Genomic DNA, 19,825 nt, shown 5'->3' with positions numbered 1-19,825 from the left:
AGTCCAATGGAGACGAGCTTTACACTACTCCAGAGTCCAATGGAGACGAGCTTTACACTACTCCAGAGTCTAATGGAGACGAGCTTTACACTAATCCAGAGTCCAATGGAGACGAGCTTTACACTAATCCAGAGTCCAATGGAGGCGAGCTTTACACTAATCCAGAGTCCAATGGAGGCGAGCTTTACACTACTCCAGAGTCCAATGGAGGCGAGCTTTACACTACTCCAGCCGATGCATGGCATTGCACATGGTGATCTTAGGCTTGTGTGCGGCTGTTTGGCCATGGACACCCATTTCATGATGCTCCCGACAAACAGTTATTGTGCTGACGTTGCTTTCAGAGGCAGTTTGGAACTCAGTAGTGAGTGTTGCAACTGAGGACAGAAGATTTTTACACGCTTCAGCACTCTGTGGTCGCGTTCTGTGAGCTTGTGTGGCCTACTACTTCGCGGCTAAGCCGTTGTTGATCTTAGACCTTTCCTCTTCACAACAACAGCACTTACAGTTGTCCGGGGCAGCTCTCGCAGGACGAACTGACTTGTTGGAAAGGTGGATCCTATGACAGTGCCATGTTGAAAGTCACTGAGCTCTTCAGTAAGGCCAATGTTTGTCTATGTGTGCTCGATGTTATACACCTGTCAGCAACGGTTGTGGCTGAAATAGCCAAATCCACTCATTTGAAGCGGTGTCCACATACTTTTGTATAGATAGTGTGGCTATCTTAAAATAAGATTATTGCACACAGAGTGCGTCCATGAAACTTGTGACTTGTTAAGCACATTACTCTTGAACTTATTTAGGCTTGTCATAAGAAAGGCATTGAATACTTATTGACTGAAGACATTTCAGATTTGAATTTTGAATCAATTTGTAAAAATGTCTAAAAAAACAATTCCACTTTGACATTATGGGTTATTGTGTGTGCAAAAAGGTGCTATCAGGAACCAGAAAGTGTTATTTTGCTGTACCCATAGGCTAACCCTTTGAAGAACCCCTTTTGGTTCCAAGTATAACTATTTTGGTTCCAGGTAGAACCCTTTTGGGATCCATGTAGAACCCTTTCCAAAAGAGTTCTACCCGGAACCAAAAAGTGTTTTCCTATGGGGACAGCCGCAGAACCCTTTTGGAACCCTTTTTCTAAGAGTGTAAGCTAGTGATACAAAATCTTTATATTTAATCCATTTTAAATTCAAGCTGTACCACAAAAAATGTGGAAAAAGTCAAGGGGTTTGAATACTTTCTGAAGGCACTGTATGTCAGGAAATGCCTAGGGAGTATGTCAGGAAATGCCTAGGGAGTATGTCAGGAAATGCCTAGGGAGTATGGCAGGAAATGCCTAGGGAGTATGTCAGGACATGCCTAGGGAGTATGTCAGGAAATGCCTAGGGAGTATGTCAGGAAATGCCTAGGGAGTATGTCAGGACATGCCTAGGGAGTATGTCAGGAAATGCCTAGGGAGTATGTCAGGACATGCCTAGGGAGTATGTCAGGACATGCCTAGGGAGTATGTCAGGACATGCCTAGGGATTATGGCAGGACATGCACTCTTGAATGGTCAGGTGACAGCTCACCTTTCTTTTGGCAAAGGATTGAGAGATTTCTTAGTTAATGTGATTGAAAGGTTAAATATACAACTCTGTCCAGTCCCCCATTATGCCATGGTATTTGGCAAGTGGAGTAAAGGCATTTAGTTTGATGGACCGTGTCAGCAGATGCTTCGGTAGCCACTTGTAGTAGCCAGCCTTTAACTTATAACCTTTATGTTGAACTATATTTGCTTGAATTCTTGTAGAAAATATTTTCTACCATCCAAGTGAACTGCAACAATGGGTCAAGCAGAAAGCCACAATGAGATGGATTTGGAGCAAATTCAGGAGCTGTGTATGGCTTTTATGAAGGAGTGCCCGAGCGGGGCTTTGCACCTACATGAATTAAAACGGATCTTTGGTATACCAGCCAGCTGCGAGGAAGAGACTTTGTACATTGAGACTGTCTTCCATTCATTCGACACAAACAGGGTAAGTGAAGGGGGTAAAACAATTTTCAATCAGGAAATAATGTTTTAAAAAATGTAATCCATTCCATTCATCCATTGTGCTGTTAAAGGGACAGTTCACTCAAATTACAAAATGTAATGTTGGTTTCCTTACACTGTAAGCAGTCTATGGGCAAGGTATGACAGCAATCCATGCTTTGGTTTAGTTTCCCTGGCACTGTTTCCAAATGCTAATCTCATGGTGCTGATATTAAAAAATGTTGTGCATCATATTCAAATCATCTACAGTGCCATCAGAAAGAATGTATACCCTTTGACTTATTCCACATTTTGTTGTGTTACAGCCTGAATTCAAAATGGATTACATATATATTTCCTCTCACCCATCTACACACAATACCCCATAATTAAATGTTTTGAAATGTTTGCAAATATATAACTATTTAATGTACATAAGTATTCACATCCCTGAGTCAATACATGTTAGAATCACCCTTGGCAGCGATTACAGCTGTGAGTGTTTCTGGGTAAGTTTCTAAGAGCATTCCACATCTGAATTGCACAAAATTTGTCCATTATTATTTTCAAAATGTCAAGCTCTGTCAAATATGTTGTTGATAATTGCTGGACAACCATTTTCAAGTCTTGCAATCGATTTTCAAGCAGATTTAAGTCCAAACTGTAACTCGGCCACTCAGGAACATTCACTATCTTGGTAAGCAACTCCAGGGCAGATTTGGCCTTGTCTTTTAGGTTGTCTCCTGCAGAAAGGTGAATTCATCTCCCAGTTTCTGGTAGAATGCAAACTGAAACATGTTGTCCTCTAGGAATTTGCTTGTGCTTAGCTCCATTCTGTATGTTTTTTATCCTGAAAACTCCCAGTCCTTAACAAGTACAAGCATACCCATGACATTTTGTGCAGTATTACTTTAGTGCCTTGTTGCAAACAGGATGCATGTTTTGGAATATTTTTCATTCTGTACAGGCTTCCATCTTCTCACTCTGTCAATTAGGTTTTTTTTCAATTAGGTTAATATTTTGGAGTAACTACAACATAATACATCCTCAGTTTTTCCTCAAACCAAACCTATATAACCCTGTAACTATTTTAAAGTCGCCATTAGCCTGATAATGAAATCCCTGAACAGTTTCCTTAATCTCCGGCAACTGAGTTAGGAAGGACACCTGTATCTTTGTAGTGACGGGGTGTATTGATTTTTTTTACATATTTTTTATTTGACCTTTATTTAACTAGGCAAGTCAGTTAAGAACAAATTCTTATTTACAATGACGGCCTAGGAACAGTGGGTTAACTGCCTTGTTCAGGGGCAGAACGACTGATTTTTACCTTGTCAGCTTAGGGATTCGATCTAGCAACCTTTCTAACCACTAGGCTACACCATCCAAAGTGTAATTTATAACTTCACCATGCTCAAAGGGATATTCAATGTCTGCTTTTAAAATATTTACCCATCTACTAATAGGTGCCCTTCTTTGCAAGGCATTGGAAAACCTCCCTGGTCTTTGTGGTTGAATCTGTGTTTGAAATTCACTGCTCGACTGAGGAACCTTACAGATAATTGTATGTGTGGGGTACTGAGATGAGGTAGTCGTTAAAAAATCACATTAAACACTATTATTGCTTTTTATTATGTGACTTGTTAAGCATTTTTTCTCCTTAATTTATTTAGACAAACCATGACAAAGGGGTTGAATATTTATTGACTCAAGACATTTCAGCAGATTTTTAAAAAATGAATTAGTAAAAATTTGGAAAAATGTGATTCCCCTTTGACATTATGGGGTATTGAGTGTAAACCAGTGAGAAAAATCTCAATTTAATCCATTTTAAATTCAGGCTGTAACACAACAAAATGTGGAAAATGTCAACAGGTGTGAATACTTTCTGAGGGCACAGAAGAAATGACTTTGTTGAACTTCACAATCAATTTGAGATACTTTCGATTTGGACATAATGCACGAATAATGCTAATACCAGTATCATGACATAATTTTGTAATTTGGGTGAATCAAATCAAATCAAATGTATTTATATAGCCCTTCGTACATCAGCTGATATCTCAAAGTGCTGTACAGAAACCCAGCCTAAAACCCCGAACAGCAAGCAATGCAGGTGTAGAATCACCTGTGAACAATCCCTTTAGTTGCATTAGCTTCAGTTATCAATATACATTCAAAAGGTAAACATGCAATAAATCCATGTATTGTTTTCACAGGATAACACGTTGGATTTTATGGAGTATACGGCCGCTCTTCACCTGATATTGCGAGGGAATCTTGAGGATAGGTTAAAGTGGTCCTTTAAAATCTACGACAAGGACGGGAATGGCAAGTTAGACCGACAAGAGGTGAAAAACCTCATTCGGGTAAGAAATGACACATAATCTTCCTCTGCATTATGCTATTGACTGGCTGCTTCGTTTGGGCCTGCAGTTGGCTACTAGTAGTTGTAGATCAGTTAGGCTAGGCTATGCACCTTCTTTTCTAAGGGTAAGAACAGCTGGACACATTTTGGTAGTATAATCTGCAATACTCAGTTTGAAGTTTTCTAAATTGTATAACTTGTATAATACTTGTATAATACAGGTATTGCATAAAACTAATGTTATTAGAGCAGTGCCTTCATATGCTGCAGGTCAGGGATTGGGATCAGGTGAGGGATTAGGATCAGGTCAGGAGAAGCGACTACGTGGGATGACTGGGGTTTTCACAAATCTAATTCTGGTCGTACATGTTATTGGATGAAAGGATGGGAGGAGCAAGTGGCTTTAATACCAATTATTCTTGGGAACACCTAGCCCTGATCCTATAGCTTATCTGGTTCTGAACTGAACCAGCCCCCATGCCTATAGGTCAGCTGAGTTCACGGCTCTGGTATTTACTGTATATATAGGACCTCAATCTTTTTCCTTTGTCAATTAAAAAGGCCTAATGTCACAGTATTGTTTCAATGTAAAAAAAAATCAATTTCTAAAGATGTGTTATACCCCACTGATGATATGATATAGGATATATATATATATTATATCATAATTTTGTTGCCCATCTGCCTTAAATGTTACCTTATGTGAACTCAGTAAATTCAGCTCAGATAAACAACACTAGACAAAATATTATTTCTGTCATATAAAAGTTTATACAACTTTAGATTTTTCGTCAATGGGATAAACCCATCTTTTTATGTTGACACCCTTTTAAATGTATACCATTTGAGATAGGACAACTGTAAAAAACACTTCTGTCAAATACCACACTGTATGTAATGAAATGTATCTCATACAATTGCAGATCATTTACAAAATCAAAATTCATACAACTGCCATAAACATGACACCTAATGAAGTCTGTGACAGGATCTTTGAGCTGGTCGACCAGAATCATGACGGTAAGTGCCCGGTTAAGATATATTCATATATACGGCTGAACATGCATTCAAATCTGTACCAAATATACAGTACTTTCATCAAACCACCACAATGAACAATCTGTGCTCTAAGGGCTTACATGTAATGCCATCTTCCATCAGCGAGAGACAATATGCCTTTGTCACTGCCTTTACACACTGGTCAGTCTGATGTAATGACCAGGATTAGGTAATGCTAGTGCTAATTGGTGGTCCATTTGACGGGGACTTTGCTCTTGCATCCTCATGGTCAGGTGCTACCTGGCCCATTATACAGAGGAAAGATGGAGGTTTTGCCATTTTTTATTTATTTTTATTTTTAATAAGCATGAATGGCTTCCTACTTTTAATAAGCGTGAATGGCTTCCTAATTTTAATAAGCCTGAATGATTTCCTACTTTTAATAAGCATGAATGGCTTCCTACTTTTAATAAGCATGAATGGCTTCCTAATTTTAATAAGCCTGAATGATTTCCTACTTTTAATAAGCATGAATGGCTTCCTACTTTTAATAAGCAGGAATGGCTTCCTACTTTTAATAAGCATGAATGGCTTCCTACTTTTAATAAGCATGAATGATTTCCTACTTTCTTACTAAGTTGGCACTACATCCGAGTTATATCAGTAACCTTAACCTGAGAAAGATCTTGAATCATTGCCCACCAAAATGTATATATTTTTCCTTCTATTACAGGCCAGATTTCCTTTACTGAGTTCATGGAGGGGGCCCAGAAGGACGAGTGGGTCATGAATATGCTCAAGCTGGACGTCAACGCTAGTGGCTGGGTCATGCAGAACTGTGTAAAAATGACCTGAGCCTTCCAAACAGGCTCTCCCATCTACACAGAGAGGGGTTGTGTCCCTCAAATGACATCTGAGTTTTGTCTTTTTCTCACAAGAAACCTGATGCCTTGGGCCTAAAGATCTGGTTCTGCCTCCATGTTTGCTTGTGGTGGTTCAGGCATAGACATGGAGCACTTTCCTCCGTATCACTTCTTGTAGTTGTTCTTTTAACATGCTGTCCATGCACGTTGATGTGTCGGAACAACAGGCGTTCTCTTTTTGAGTTGGGACCAGCTGACAGGATGGAGTCTCATTCAGCACATGACTGTCATAGATCACTGGAACTCTGGTAGATTTCAAACAGAGTTCAAAGGTCATATTGTGTGATATGATATTACACAGGGTCACTATCCGCAGTTTGAGTATTTACATTGCATTCAAATGTAAAAGATTATGGAATTCTATACTCAGTAATATTGTGACAATGGTTATGAAATTATCATATTAATAATATTATATAATCAAAATAATTATTTCACAACCTTATACTTTCAAGTACAAAGTAATATTTCAAAACATTATATCAATGCAAATATCATACCGTTAGTAACCTAAATGTGATATATCATGTTATGTTACCCATATTTATTTGACCTATTATGTTTAAGGAATTTATATCACATCAGAGAATTTAGAATGGGGATATGTTATATTATTCAATGTCAAGTACTTCAAATCCTTTCGTCATACCTGTCAAAAACAATGAGGCATCACAAAAAAACTTTAAAAACCTTTAAATTATCAGTAGAGTTTAAACTGTGAACCAAACTGTTGGCTATAGTCGTGACCAAAAGTTTTGAAAATGACACAAATATAAATTTTCACAAAGTTTGCTGCTTCAGTGTCTTTAGATATTTTTGTCAGATGTTACTATGGAATACTGAAGTATAATTACAAGCATTTCATAAGTGTCAAAGGCTTTTATTGACAATTACATGAAGTTGATCAAAGAGTCAATATTTGCAGTGTTGACCCTTCTTTTTCAAGACCTCTGCAATCCACCCTGGCATGCTTTCAATTAACCTCTGGGCCACATCCTGACTGATGGCAGCCCATTCTTGCATAATCAATGCTTGGAGTTTGTCAGAATTTGTGGGTTTTTGTTTGTCCACCTGCCTCTTGAGGATTGACCACAAGTTCTCAATGGGATTAAGGTCTGGGGAGTTTCCTGGCCATGGACTCAAAATATCTATGTTTTGTTCCCCGAGCCACTTAGTTATCACTTTTGCCTTATGGCAAGGTGCTCCATCATGCAGGAAAAGGCATAGTTCGTCACCAAACTGTTCCTGGAAGGTCGGGAGAAGTTGCTCTCGGAGGATGTGTTGGTACCATTCTTTATTCATGGCTGTGTTCTTAGGCAAAATTGTGAGTGAGCCCACTCCCTTGGCTGAGAAGCAACCCCACACATGAACGGTCTCAGGATGCTTTACTGTTGGCATGACACAGGACTGATGGTAGCGCTCACCTTGTCTTCTCCGGACAAGCTTTTTTCCAGATGCCCCAAACAATTTGGAAAGGGGATTTGTCAGAGAAAATGACATTACCCCAGTCCTCAGCAGTCCAATCCCTGTACCTTTTACAGAATATCAGTCTGTCCCTGATGTTTTTCCTGTAGAGAAGTGGCTTCTTAGCTGCCCTTCTTGACACCAGGCCATCCTCCAAAAGTCTTCACCTCACTGTGCATGCAGATGCACTCACACCTGCCTGCTGGCATTCCTGAGCAAGCTCTGTACTGGTGGTGCCCCGATCCTGCAGCTGAATCAACTTTAAGAGACGGTCCTGGTGCTTGCTGGACTTACTTGGGCGCCCTGAAGCCTTCTTCACAACAATTGAACCGCTTTCCTTGAAGTTCTTGATGATCTGATAAATGGTTGATTTAGGTGCAATCTTACTGGCAGCAATATCCTTGCCTGTGAAGCCCTTTTTGTGCAAAGCAATGATGACGGCACGTGTTTCCTTGCAGGTAACCATGATTGACAGAGGAAGAACAATGATTCCAAGCACCACCCTTCTTTTGAAGCTTACAGTCTGTTATTCGAACTCAATCAGCATGACAGAGTGATCTCCAGCCTTGTCCTCTTCAACAATCACACCTGTGTTAATGAGAGAATCACTGACATGATGTCAGCTGGTCCTTTTGTGGCAGGGCTGAAATGCAGTGGAAATGTTTTTGGGGGGATTCAGTTCATTTGCATGGCAAAGAGGGACTTTGCAATTAATTGCAATTCATTTGAACATTCTTCATAACATTCTGGAGTATATGCAAATTGCAATCATAAAAACTGAGGCAGCAGACTTTGTGAAAATTAATATTTGTGTCATTCACAAAACTTTTGGACACGACTGTACCATTGTTGCAAGTTCCCAAAGAGGTTATTTTAAGTATTTTATGTTAATTTCTTTCATGTAGTCTACATTTTGGAATATCTTTAAACATTTTTAAGCTTTACTATTGTCCACACATCACGATTCCACAAATTGTATTTGAGATACTTAAATCAACCCTTTGATGAAGAATTAACCATGATTAAGAATTCACCTTTTGATCAACATCTAGTCAGCAAGTGCTGTGATATTTGATCCAAGTAATGACTAAAGATAACACAACAGATCATTCTAGATAGAACAATCCTCATACAAAAAATGTAGAATTTTGTGTAGAATTATGTGCATTCCACACATTTACACCAAATATCTATATTTCCATTTTGTTTAATCTAATGCAAGCATGTCCCATTAAGTGGTCTCACCATAGCAACCATTCTTTGTTCATTTATTTGACAATCGATGCACCCATCATGATAAACCACAGTCTTATTGTTGTCGCATAGCTGAGAGGTGTACCTGTAAGTAAGCATTTCATTGTACTGTGTATGTACACCAAGTGTATCCTGTGCATATGACAAATAAACTGGATTTGATTTGCAAAGCCACCCAGCCATGTAGGCATACCTCAGGGAGAAAGAAGCTTTCCACTAGTATTTTCTTGGGTGGGGTGTCCCAATGGAAAAACCTCCTTGCATCCATGACAAGGGTTCCCAGCATTGGTCTTCATGTAGCCTACCACTCTAGGGTATTATGCAGGTTATATGTCCAAATCAATAGTCAGAGTGCAGTTAGAAGATTGGCTCAGCTGAAAACCCACATTCAAGAGGACCATTGTTTTGAACTCTTGCTCCACTCTGTTACATGATACTGTGATACATAACATTTCTACGCACAAGGCATCGTTGTCTCAGAACAGAGGTTTGTTCAAACATTAAGGCACAAGAGTCCATGCTATATCATGAATATAATCACAGGTAAATGCCGTTGTTCGTCTTGATGTGCTTGTCACACCCTGGTCTATTTCACCTGTCCTTGTTATTGTCTCCAACCCCTCCAGGTGTCGCTTGTTTTCCCCAGTGTATTTATCCCTGTGTTTCCTGTCTCTCTGTGCCAGTGTATTTATCCCTGTGTTTCCTGTCTCTCTGGGCCAGTGTATTTATCCCTGTGTTTCCTGTCTCTCTGGGCCAGTGTATTTATCCCTGTGTTTCCTGTCTCTCTGTGCCAGTTCATCTTGTATGTTTCCAAGTCAACCAGCTGTTTTTCCTGTTCTCCTGCCTTTGCTATTCTCCTTTTTCTAGTCCTCCTGGTTTTGTCCCTTGGCTGTTTCTGGACTCTGTACTGACCTGCATGACTATTCTACCTGCCTTGACCTCGAGCCTGTCTGCCACTCTGTACCTCCTGGACTCTGAACTGGTTTTGACCTTTGACCTGTCCACGACCATTCTCTTGCCTACTCCTTTTGGATTATTAAACATCTTAAACACCAACCATCTTCCTCCTGTGTCTGCATCTTGTTCTTGCCTTGTGCCATGATAGTGCTAGCAGAAGGCTTTTAAAACCATTTACCTGGGACTATATTCATTATAGTGTAGTGTCACGTGCCTTACTGCTTTTTAAAAAAGGTTCACAACATGCATACAAATACCCGAGCAATCAGCATCGAGGATCCAATCAGCATCGAGGATCCAATCAGCATCCAGGATCCAAACTACCCGTTTTATAACAAGAAATCACACCCAGCTGTCTGATTCTCTGTGAGGATGGAAGAGTGAGAAAGAGGGGAAGTGAGAGAGTGTCCAGGGTTCATGAGCGGTCTTCTCTATGCTCTCCAATGTGTGTACAGTACATTCACTGTGAACCTTTTAGACGCTCCAGATGCACTCTATTGTGGACCTGTGATGACTTACTGTATTAAAATGTAGTTTTATACGTATTCTCTGCTGTATGTCTCTCTTTATCCATATGTTATACTGATTCTCTGCTGTATGTCTCTCTTTATCCATATGTTATACTGATTCTCTGCTGTATGTCTCTCTTTATCCATATGTTATACTGATTCTCTGCTGTATGTCTCTCTTTATCCATATGTTATACAGATTCTCTGCTGTATGTCTCTTTATCCATATGTTATATGGATTCTCTGCTGTATGTCTCTTTATCCATATGTTATACTGATTCTCTGTCTCTTTATCCATATGTTATACTGATTCTCTGTGTATGTCTCTTTATCCATATGTTATACTGATTCTCTGCTGTATGTCTCTTTTATCCATATGTTATACTGATTCTCTGCTGTATGTCTCTTTATCCATATGTTATACAGATTCTCTGCTGTTATACAGTTCTCTTTATCCATATGTTATACAGATTCTCTGATTCTCTGCCATATGTTATACTGTTCTCTGCTGTATGTCTCTCTTTATCCATATGTTATACTGATTCTCTGCTGTTATACTGATTCTCTGCTGTATGTCTCTTTTATCCATATGTTATACTGATTCTCTGCTGTATGTCTCTCTTTATCCATATGTTATACAGATTCTCTGCTGTATGTCTCTTTATCCATATGTTATACAGATTCTCTGCTGTATGTCTCTCTTTATCCATATGTTATATGGATTCTCTGCTGTATGTCTCTTTATCCATATGTTATACAGATTCTCTGCTGTATGTCTCTTTATCCATATGTTATACTGATTCTCTGCTGTATGTCTCTTTATCCATATGTTATATGGATTCTCTGCTGTATGTCTCTTTATCCATATGTTATATGGATTCTCTGATGTATGTCTCTTTATCCATATGTTTAGGGCTGTATGTCCATATGCAGAATATAAAGCGGATTTAGGTCACCTGTAGGTTTTTGATGACCATTGATTTGATTCCATTTTTATTCATATAATGAATCCCCTGTGCAATTAATGAAGGGATGTATCCTCCTAACACACACACACAGACACGCATGCACACACACTTCCTTATGCAACATGTGTTGTGAGACACCTCTGTATGCCTTTTCCGTCCGTCCGTCTGTCTGTCCGTCCGTCCGTTCACCCCCAGTCTGTTTTTTTAGGTGATTGATTCCCCTGAGGTTCACTGTCCTCTTGGGGTCAGACTACAGTAGGTTGATAACACGGTGAAAGGTGAGTATTCAGCTAATACTTTAACTGGATTTCACAGCTAAGGCTAATTATTACACAACACACACACACACAATTTTTGTTTAGTGTCACTGCTAAATGCATATATGGGATCTAATGACTTCTTCACATTTGTTTTTCTGGAATGTAAAGTTGGAGGCTTTGCCTTGTTCATGTATCAGTGAGCACAGGTGTGAGTTACACGGTGACCTGGGACACACACCTGAATTTAATTAAATCCACTAAGTCAATTAATATATTAACTACAGGCAAACACTCTGAAACACATATACAAAGTCGTTGTTTAGGCTATTCAGTCATCTCAAATTGTTTAATGAATGAATACACTCAATTAATCCTAGCTATTTACCCACATACCAGGTCACTGGCATGTGGTATTCAGTGTTTAATGAATGAATACACTCAATTAATCCTAGCTATTTACCCACATACCAGGTCACTGGCATGTGGTATTCAGTGTTTAATGAATGAATACACTCAATTAATCCTAGCTATTTACCCACATACCAGGTCACTGGCATGTGGTATTCAGTGTTTAATGAATATATCCATATGCTTAAACATGAATCTACTCAGGTCGCTCTCGCAAAATAGATGTATTCCAATGAGACTGTCCTGGATTTAAACTAAGGTTGAATAAATACCAAGCAAATGGAACTTCATGTTAGCTTTGGTGACTTGTCTGATAAAGAGCAGAGGCAAATGTGGAGTGGGCAACATGAGGCTAATTAAATGACTTAGACTTTGTGGTCTGAGTAGCTACACCCTCTTAGAAAAGGGTTCTTCAGCTGTCCCGATAAGACAACCCTTTGAAGAACCCTTTTTGGTTCCAGATAGAATCATTTTGGTTCTAGGTAAAACCCTTTTCAGTGTGGAGGGTCATCGGTTGACTTCACCAGTCATTAATATTGGTGAATTGTTAAATAATCCCCTCAAATATCCAAAGAATGGAATAGTACCTTATCTTGCCAGCAGCATACCACCCTGCATGCCACTGCTGGCTTGCTTCTGAAGCTAAGCAGGGTTGGTCCTGGTCAGTTCCTGGATGGGAGACCAGATGCTGCTGGAAGTGGTGTTGGAGGGCCAGTAGGAGGCACTCTTTCCTCTGGTCTAAAAAAAAATCCCAATCCCCCAGGGCAGTGATTGGGGCCACTGCCCTGTGTATGGTGCTCTCTTTTGGATGGGACGTTAAACGGGTGTCCTGACTCTCTGAGGTCAATAAAGATCCCATGGCACCTATCGTAAGAGTAGGGGTGTTAACCCCGGAGTCCTGACTAAATTCCCAATCTGGCCCTCAAACCATCATGGTCACCTAATAATCCCCAGTTTACAATTGGCTCATTAATCCCCCTCCTCTCCCCTGTAACTATTCCCCAGGTTGTTGCTGCAAATGAGAACGTGTTCTCAGTCAACTTACCTGGTAAAATAAAGGATAAATAAACACGGGTTTTGACGCATCTTGATTTGTTCCTGCCTGTCTTGATTGGATTGCTTTATAACGGATCTAAAATATCGCCCAATGTTGGGTTAATCCTCAAACTCATTGACGTGGGCACAAACCTGGTGTGTGGTCTCTGAGCGTGTTGAATGAATGGCTGTGGTAGATGACTTTACCATCAATTGAAATCAATTCAAGTTATTAATTGAAACTTCATAGACTACCTTGCCAGCAGCATACCACTGCTGGCTTGCTTCTGAAGCTAAGCAGGGTTGGTCCTGGTCAGTTCCTGGATGGTAGACCAGATGCTGCTGGAAGTGGTGTTGGAGGGCCAGTAGGAGGCACTCTTTCCTCTGGTCTAAAAAATATCCCAATGCCCCAGGGCAGTGATTGGGGACACTACCCTGTGTAGGGTGCTCTCTTTTGGATGGGACGTTAAACGGGTGTCCTGACTCTCTGAGGTCATTAAAGATCCCATGGCACTTATTGTAAGAGTAGGGGTGTTAACCCTGGTGTCCTGGCTAAATTCCCAATCTGGCCCTCAAACCATCATGGTCACCTAATAATCCCCCGTTTACAATTGGCTCATTAATCCCCCTCCTCTCCCCTGTAACTATTCCCCAGGTCGTTGCTGCAAATGAGAATGTGTTCTCAGTCAACTTACCTGGTAAAATAACAGGATAAATAAAAATAAATAAATAAAACCTTTAAAGGACTTGGATCTGCTCAACCATGGGTCAGTCGCACAGTGAGCTAGACAACGAGGTGGCCCTCACACATATCCAGGAACTCTACCGAAAGTTCGCCAGCGAGTGTCCCAGTGGCAACCTGCATTTACACAAATTCTAGAAAATCTGGAATTAACAGCGATTTGATAGAGGATTCCGCATACATGGACAATGTGTTTCGATTGTTTGATGCAACCCATGTACGTTTTTAGGTACCTTTGTACTGATTTATTAAGCTAAGTATCTTCAGAGGAAGGGATCATGGACATCAGTAGGCTAGTAGACTTTGTCAGAAGCTGAGACAGTTGTATATTATAAAACGAGTCATTAATTGTGATAATATCTTGGTTATATAGCCTAGAGAAACACAACATTAAATATATGAATTAAAGGTAAGCAGGTAGCCTAGCTGTTAAGAGCTTTGGACCAGTAACCGAAAGGTCGCTAGCCTGGTTCAATCCCCGAGCCGGTGATATATATATGTTGATGTGCCCTTGAGCAAGGCACTTAACCCTAATAGCAACTGCAAGTTGCTCTGGATAAGTGGCTCAAATGGCTCAAATGACTAAAATGTAAACGTCTGCCCTGGCTTCTACGCAGATTCTGTTTTGGATATCCCCACGCGCTGTCCGTGGTGCTGAAACGCTCAACCACGTAACAACGTCACACAGAGATCCTCACCTACATCACATTCATTGGTGTTAAGTTTATTTAATTCCTTGTTTTTCCCTCTAAAATTATTTATTTATTTTGTCCATAGGACATCACACTAGACTTTATGGGGTATGTGGCAGCAGTGCACCTCGTTCTTAGAGGAAAGCTCGAGGACCGACCGAGGTCTTCTTTCAAATTTTATGACAGAGATGGAAACGGACATCTTGACAAAAAGGAGCTAAAACAAGTTATCAAAGTAAGTGTATAGGGGTTTCATGTTTAGATGTGGTTTCTTTCTTATTATTTTGAAGTACCCTGAAGCTAAACAGCGGTGTATGCTGCCAGAGATCCTCTCTGAACTTGATGTATGTAAACAATATACTGTGTATGATCCTCTCATCAAATTGAGATGCCTCAACATTTTCCCATGCTAATTGTACTCATTTTTAATGAACTGTGCATACCAAAACCATATAACCAGCAAGCCTAATTATATGCAGGGATATGACACTATACATTTGATATGATATGACATGCAGCATATTGAGCCATTAAAAACACCTTTGTGTGTAGTGTACCATCATCTGCTTCAATCTAGACAAAATGTGTGTATGTACCCTGCTTCCACTCACCATAGTAAATACATGTTCTCATGTCTTCCTCTCTCTGCAGATCATCTACAATATCAAGAGGCATGGGAACCCATCTGAAACGGAGAACCTGACCCCTGATCAAATCACTGAGCGGATCTTTGACCTGGTGGATAAGAATAAAGACAGTAAGTCTATACATGTGAGGTGTCTGTCTATCATTAGAAATGGTTTTATCTGTGTAGGCCTGTATCTGTGCAACATCCTCATTACATTATGGGTGTAGTAAGGTAACGCTAAACATTTCAACAAGGCAATTGAAGGTGTATGTGCAGAGCCAGCAATGTTGAGATGACGAGAGTGCAAACATTTGTTCGCACCATTGGTGTGCGTGGCCAAAGAGCTCTATTTTAATGTCATCTGACCATAGCACCACCAGGATTTTGCTAAACGGCATTGGCACTTGGATCGAAACCGGCGATATGGTCATATGACACGAAAATAGAGGTATTTGGCCTCGCTCACCCGCGGTGAGTTTGGCCTTCGAAAGTACAATGCATCTGCAGAAAATACCTCATCCCTACTGGTCCTGGGGAACTTTAAGGTTAATGGCATCATGAACTTTACCAAGTACCAGAACATTTTAGCCAAAAACCTGGTTGCATCTGCCAGACTAAAACTTAGCTGCAAGTGGATGTTCCAGCAAGACATTAACCCCAAGCACACATCAACATGCACAAAGAAGTGGTTAATTGACCACAAAAATCAACATTTTGCAATGGCCATTTCAGTCTCCGGACTTGAACCCCATTGACAACCTGTGTTTTGAATTGAAGAGGGCAGTCCATAAGCACAGACAGAAGAAGATCAAGGATCTGGAAGGATTCTGTATGGAGGAATGGTCTAAGATCCTTCCCAATATGTTCTCCAACTCATAGTTTTTGTTATTGAAAAAGACTCAATAGCGTTATCCTCTCAAAGATGAGGTATTGAAAGGTTTTCAAAACAGGGGTGTGAATAAGTAAGACCCCTACCTTGTTGAGAACAGAATATTGCTTGTTAAACGAAATTGCTTTCTCTGAGCAATTGTATTAAAATAATACAATTTATAAAATGTTCTCTAGCATACAATCTAGCTCAGTATTTGAATTATTTATTTTATACAGTAATTTTTTTTTATACAGTAATTTTTGTCAATCATTAAGGTACCGATTGTATATATAAACTGAGTGTACAAAACATTAAGAACACTTGCTCTTTTCATAACATAGCTTTCACCTGGGATCCACCTTTGCCTCCAGAACAGCCTGAATTCTTCAGGGCATGGAAACATTGCTCAATCGGTACTAAGGGACCTAACATGTGCCAGGAAAACATTCCCCACACCATTACACCACTGCCACCAGCCTGTACCATTGACACCAGCGCAGGATGGGGCCATGGACTCATGCTGCTTACGCCAAATCGTTAAGCCAAATCCTGATCCCTGTTCCTGTAGCATCAGCATGATAATACAGGAACAGGGATTCATCAGACTAGGCAAAGTTTTTCCACTCCTCAATTGTCCAGTGTTGGTGATGGCGTGTCCACTGGACCTTCTTCTTGTTATTAGCTGATAGCAGTAGAACCCGGTGTGGTCATCTGCTGCAGTAGCCCATCCGTGACAAGGACCGTTCTGCACACCACTGTTGTACTGTGCCGTTATTTGCCTGTTTGTGGCCTGCCTTTTAGCTTGCACAATTCTTGCCATTCTCCTTCGACCTCTCATCAACGAGCTGTTTTCGCCCACATGATTGCCACTAACTGGTTGTTTTTCGCACAATTCTTGGTAAACCTTAGACACTGTCGTGCGTGAAAAGCCCAGGAGGCCGTCCGTTTCTGAGATACTGGAACCGGCGTGCCTGGCGCCGACGATCATACCACACTCAAAGTCGCTTAGGTCACTTGTTTTGCCCATTCTAATGTTCAATCAAACAATAACCTGATGCCTGTCTGCCTGCTTTATATAGCAAGCCATGACCACGTGGCTCAAAGTCTGTAGGAGCGTACCATTTTTGTGACCTGGGTGGTGTACCTAATAAACTGGTACTGATAAACTGATTGTGTATACGGTATATATGTTCAGTATATATCTATACACACATATATACAGGTATTCCTTTCATTCTCTATCTCTCCCGTTTTCAGGCCAGATTTCCCTGGAGGAGTTCCTGGATGGGGCTCAGAAGGACCAGTGGGTGCTGGACCAGCTCCAGCTGGACATGAGGCCCTGTGGGTGGTTCCTAGAATAGCAGAGGAATAATGTGGAGGAAGAACTGCAGAGGAAGAACAACAAGTGGATTGGATTCCTACAACGATATTTGTAAGATATATAGACAATATATTGATATGGACAAAGGACAGAGCTATTAACAAAACACATGGTGCCATATCGTACAATCCTGTGAGAGAGATGAGAGATTTGTGGCTGGTTTTAAATTCGAGATGACATGAAGATTTCCCCCTTTTTCACGACAATCAACTGCCAAAAGCTCTGCATGATTTAGAATGACGGCCGGGATGAAACAAACGGAGGTATGCAGAAAGAGCTGTCCCACTACCGACAGGTCATTATTTGAAAGAGCTGTCCCTCTACCGACAGGTCATTATTTGAAAGAGCTGTCCCACTACCGACAGGTCATTATTTGAAAGAGCTGTCCCTCTACCGACAGGTCATTATTTGAAAGAGCTGTCCCTCTACCGACAGGTCATTATTTGAAAGAGCTGTCCCTCTACCGACAGGTCATTATTTGAAAGAGCTGTCCCTCTACCGACAGGTCATTATTTGAAAGAGCTGTCCCTCTACCGACAGGTCATTATTTGAAAGAGCTGTCCCTCTACCGACAGGTCATTATTTGAAAGAGCTGTCCCACTACCGACAGGTCATTATTTGAAAGAGCTGTCCCACTACCGACAGGTCATTATTTGAAAGAGCTGTCCCACTACCGACAGGTCATTATTTGAAAGAGCTGTCCCTCTACCGACAGGTCATTATTTGAAAGAGCTGTCCCACTACCGACAGGTCATTATTTGAAAGAGCTGTCCCTCTACCGACAGGTCATTATTTGAAAGAGCTGTCCCACTACCGGTCATTATTTGGAGCTGTCCCACTATCATTATTTGAAAGAGCTGTCCCACTACCGACAGGTCATTATTTGAAAGAGCTGTCCCACTACCGACAGGTCATTATTTGAAAGAGCTGTCCCTCTACCGACAGGTCATTATTTGAAAGAGCTGTCCCTCTACCGACAGGTCATTATTTGAAAGAGCTGTCCCTCTACCGACAGGTCATTATTTGAAAGAGCTGTCCCTCTACCGACAGGTCATTATTTGAAAGAGCTGTCCCTCTACCGACAGGTCATTATTTGAAAGAGCTGTCCCACTACCGACAGGTCATTATTTGAAAGAGCTGTCCCTCTACCGACAGGTCATTATTTGAAAGAGCTGTCCCTCTACCGACAGGTCATTATTTGAAAGAGCTGTCCCACTACCGACAGGTCATTATTTGAAAGAGCTGTCCCTCTACCGACAGGTCATTATTTGAAAGAGCTGTCCCACTACCGACAGGTCATTATTTGAAAGAGCTGTCCCACTACCGACAGGTCATTATTTGAAAGAGCTGTCCCACTACCGACAGGTCATTATTTGAAAGAGCTGTCCCTCTACCGACAGGTCATTATTTGAAAGAGCTGTCCCACTACCGACAGGTCATTATTTGAAAGAGCTGTCCCACTACCGACAGGTCATTATTTGAAAGAGCTGTCCCACTACCGACAGGTCATTATTTGAAAGAGCTGTCCCACTACCGACAGGTCATTATTTGAAAGAGCTGTCCCACTACCGACAGGTCATTATTTGAAAGAGCTGTCCCTCTACCGACAGGTCATTATTTGAAAGAGCTGTCCCACTACCGACAGGTCATTATTTGAAAGAGCTGTCCCACTACCGACAGGTCATTATTTGAAAGAGCTGTCCCACTACCGACAGGTCATTATTTGAAAGAGCTGTCCCACTACCGACAGGTCATTATTTGAAAGAGCTGTCCCACTACCGACAGGTCATTATTTGAAAGAGCTGTCCCACTACCGACAGGTCATTATTTGAAAGAGCTGTCCCACTACCGACAGGTCATTATTTGAAAGAGCTGTCCCACTACCGACAGTTCATTATTTGAAAGAGCTGTCCCACTACCGACAGGTCATTATTTGTGATGGATGTTATTTGGGGTCTCAATATTTTCACAAAAGGGATATCAGATCTGCCCTACTTCAAAGATGGACGCACAAAATAGTGGCCAGAGACACAGAGGCCAAATCCAAAATGGACCCATAGACACTACGCCAGGGATCATCAACTAGATTAAACCACGGGCCAATTTTTTTCTGGAGAGGAGGTTCAGGGGGCCTGATTTTAATTACAAATAATTTGTAGACTGCAAATGAACCGTAAGAAGCTCTAACAGATATAATGTTAGACAAAAACATAATAATATCAAAACTTGCTTACGTTTGTATACGATCACGTCTCTCGTTATTCATGGGAATACTTGGGAACAGCTTTCTTAAATTACAATCCCTTGGAGCTGATTTCCTGGTGTTTTTCCAGTCTTATGTCCAACAAT

At 40.8% G+C, this 19,825-nt stretch overlaps 2 protein-coding genes across 2 annotated transcripts; both read left to right on the top strand.

The window, feature by feature from the left end:
• The first annotated feature begins 1,656 nt into the window (after window positions 1-1,656).
• On the top strand, window positions 1,657-7,128 carry LOC112238811 (guanylyl cyclase-activating protein 2-like). Its single transcript, XM_024407344.2, has 4 exons — window positions 1,657-2,021; window positions 4,237-4,386; window positions 5,309-5,405; window positions 6,118-7,128. Exons 1-4 carry the CDS (start codon window positions 1,830-1,832, stop codon window positions 6,237-6,239), a joined length of 561 nt encoding a protein of 186 aa, XP_024263112.2. The 5' UTR covers window positions 1,657-1,829; the 3' UTR covers window positions 6,240-7,128.
• A 6,957-nt stretch (window positions 7,129-14,085) lies between these two features.
• LOC112238808 (guanylyl cyclase-activating protein 2-like) lies at window positions 14,086-18,279 on the top strand. The gene is made up of 4 exons (XM_024407341.2): window positions 14,086-14,121; window positions 14,682-14,831; window positions 15,248-15,353; window positions 17,353-18,279. Exons 1-4 carry the CDS (start codon window positions 14,086-14,088, stop codon window positions 17,454-17,456), a joined length of 396 nt encoding a protein of 131 aa, XP_024263109.1. The 3' UTR covers window positions 17,457-18,279.
• Window positions 18,280-19,825: the final 1,546 nt, after the last annotated feature.

Source organism: Oncorhynchus tshawytscha, unplaced genomic scaffold (assembly GCF_018296145.1).
Source record: "Oncorhynchus tshawytscha isolate Ot180627B unplaced genomic scaffold, Otsh_v2.0 Un_contig_57_pilon_pilon, whole genome shotgun sequence".
Lineage (NCBI taxonomy): Eukaryota > Metazoa > Chordata > Actinopteri > Salmoniformes > Salmonidae > Oncorhynchus > Oncorhynchus tshawytscha.
The sequence above is the reverse complement of the archived record's forward strand: the minus strand, read 5'-3'. Positions and strand labels throughout refer to the sequence as shown.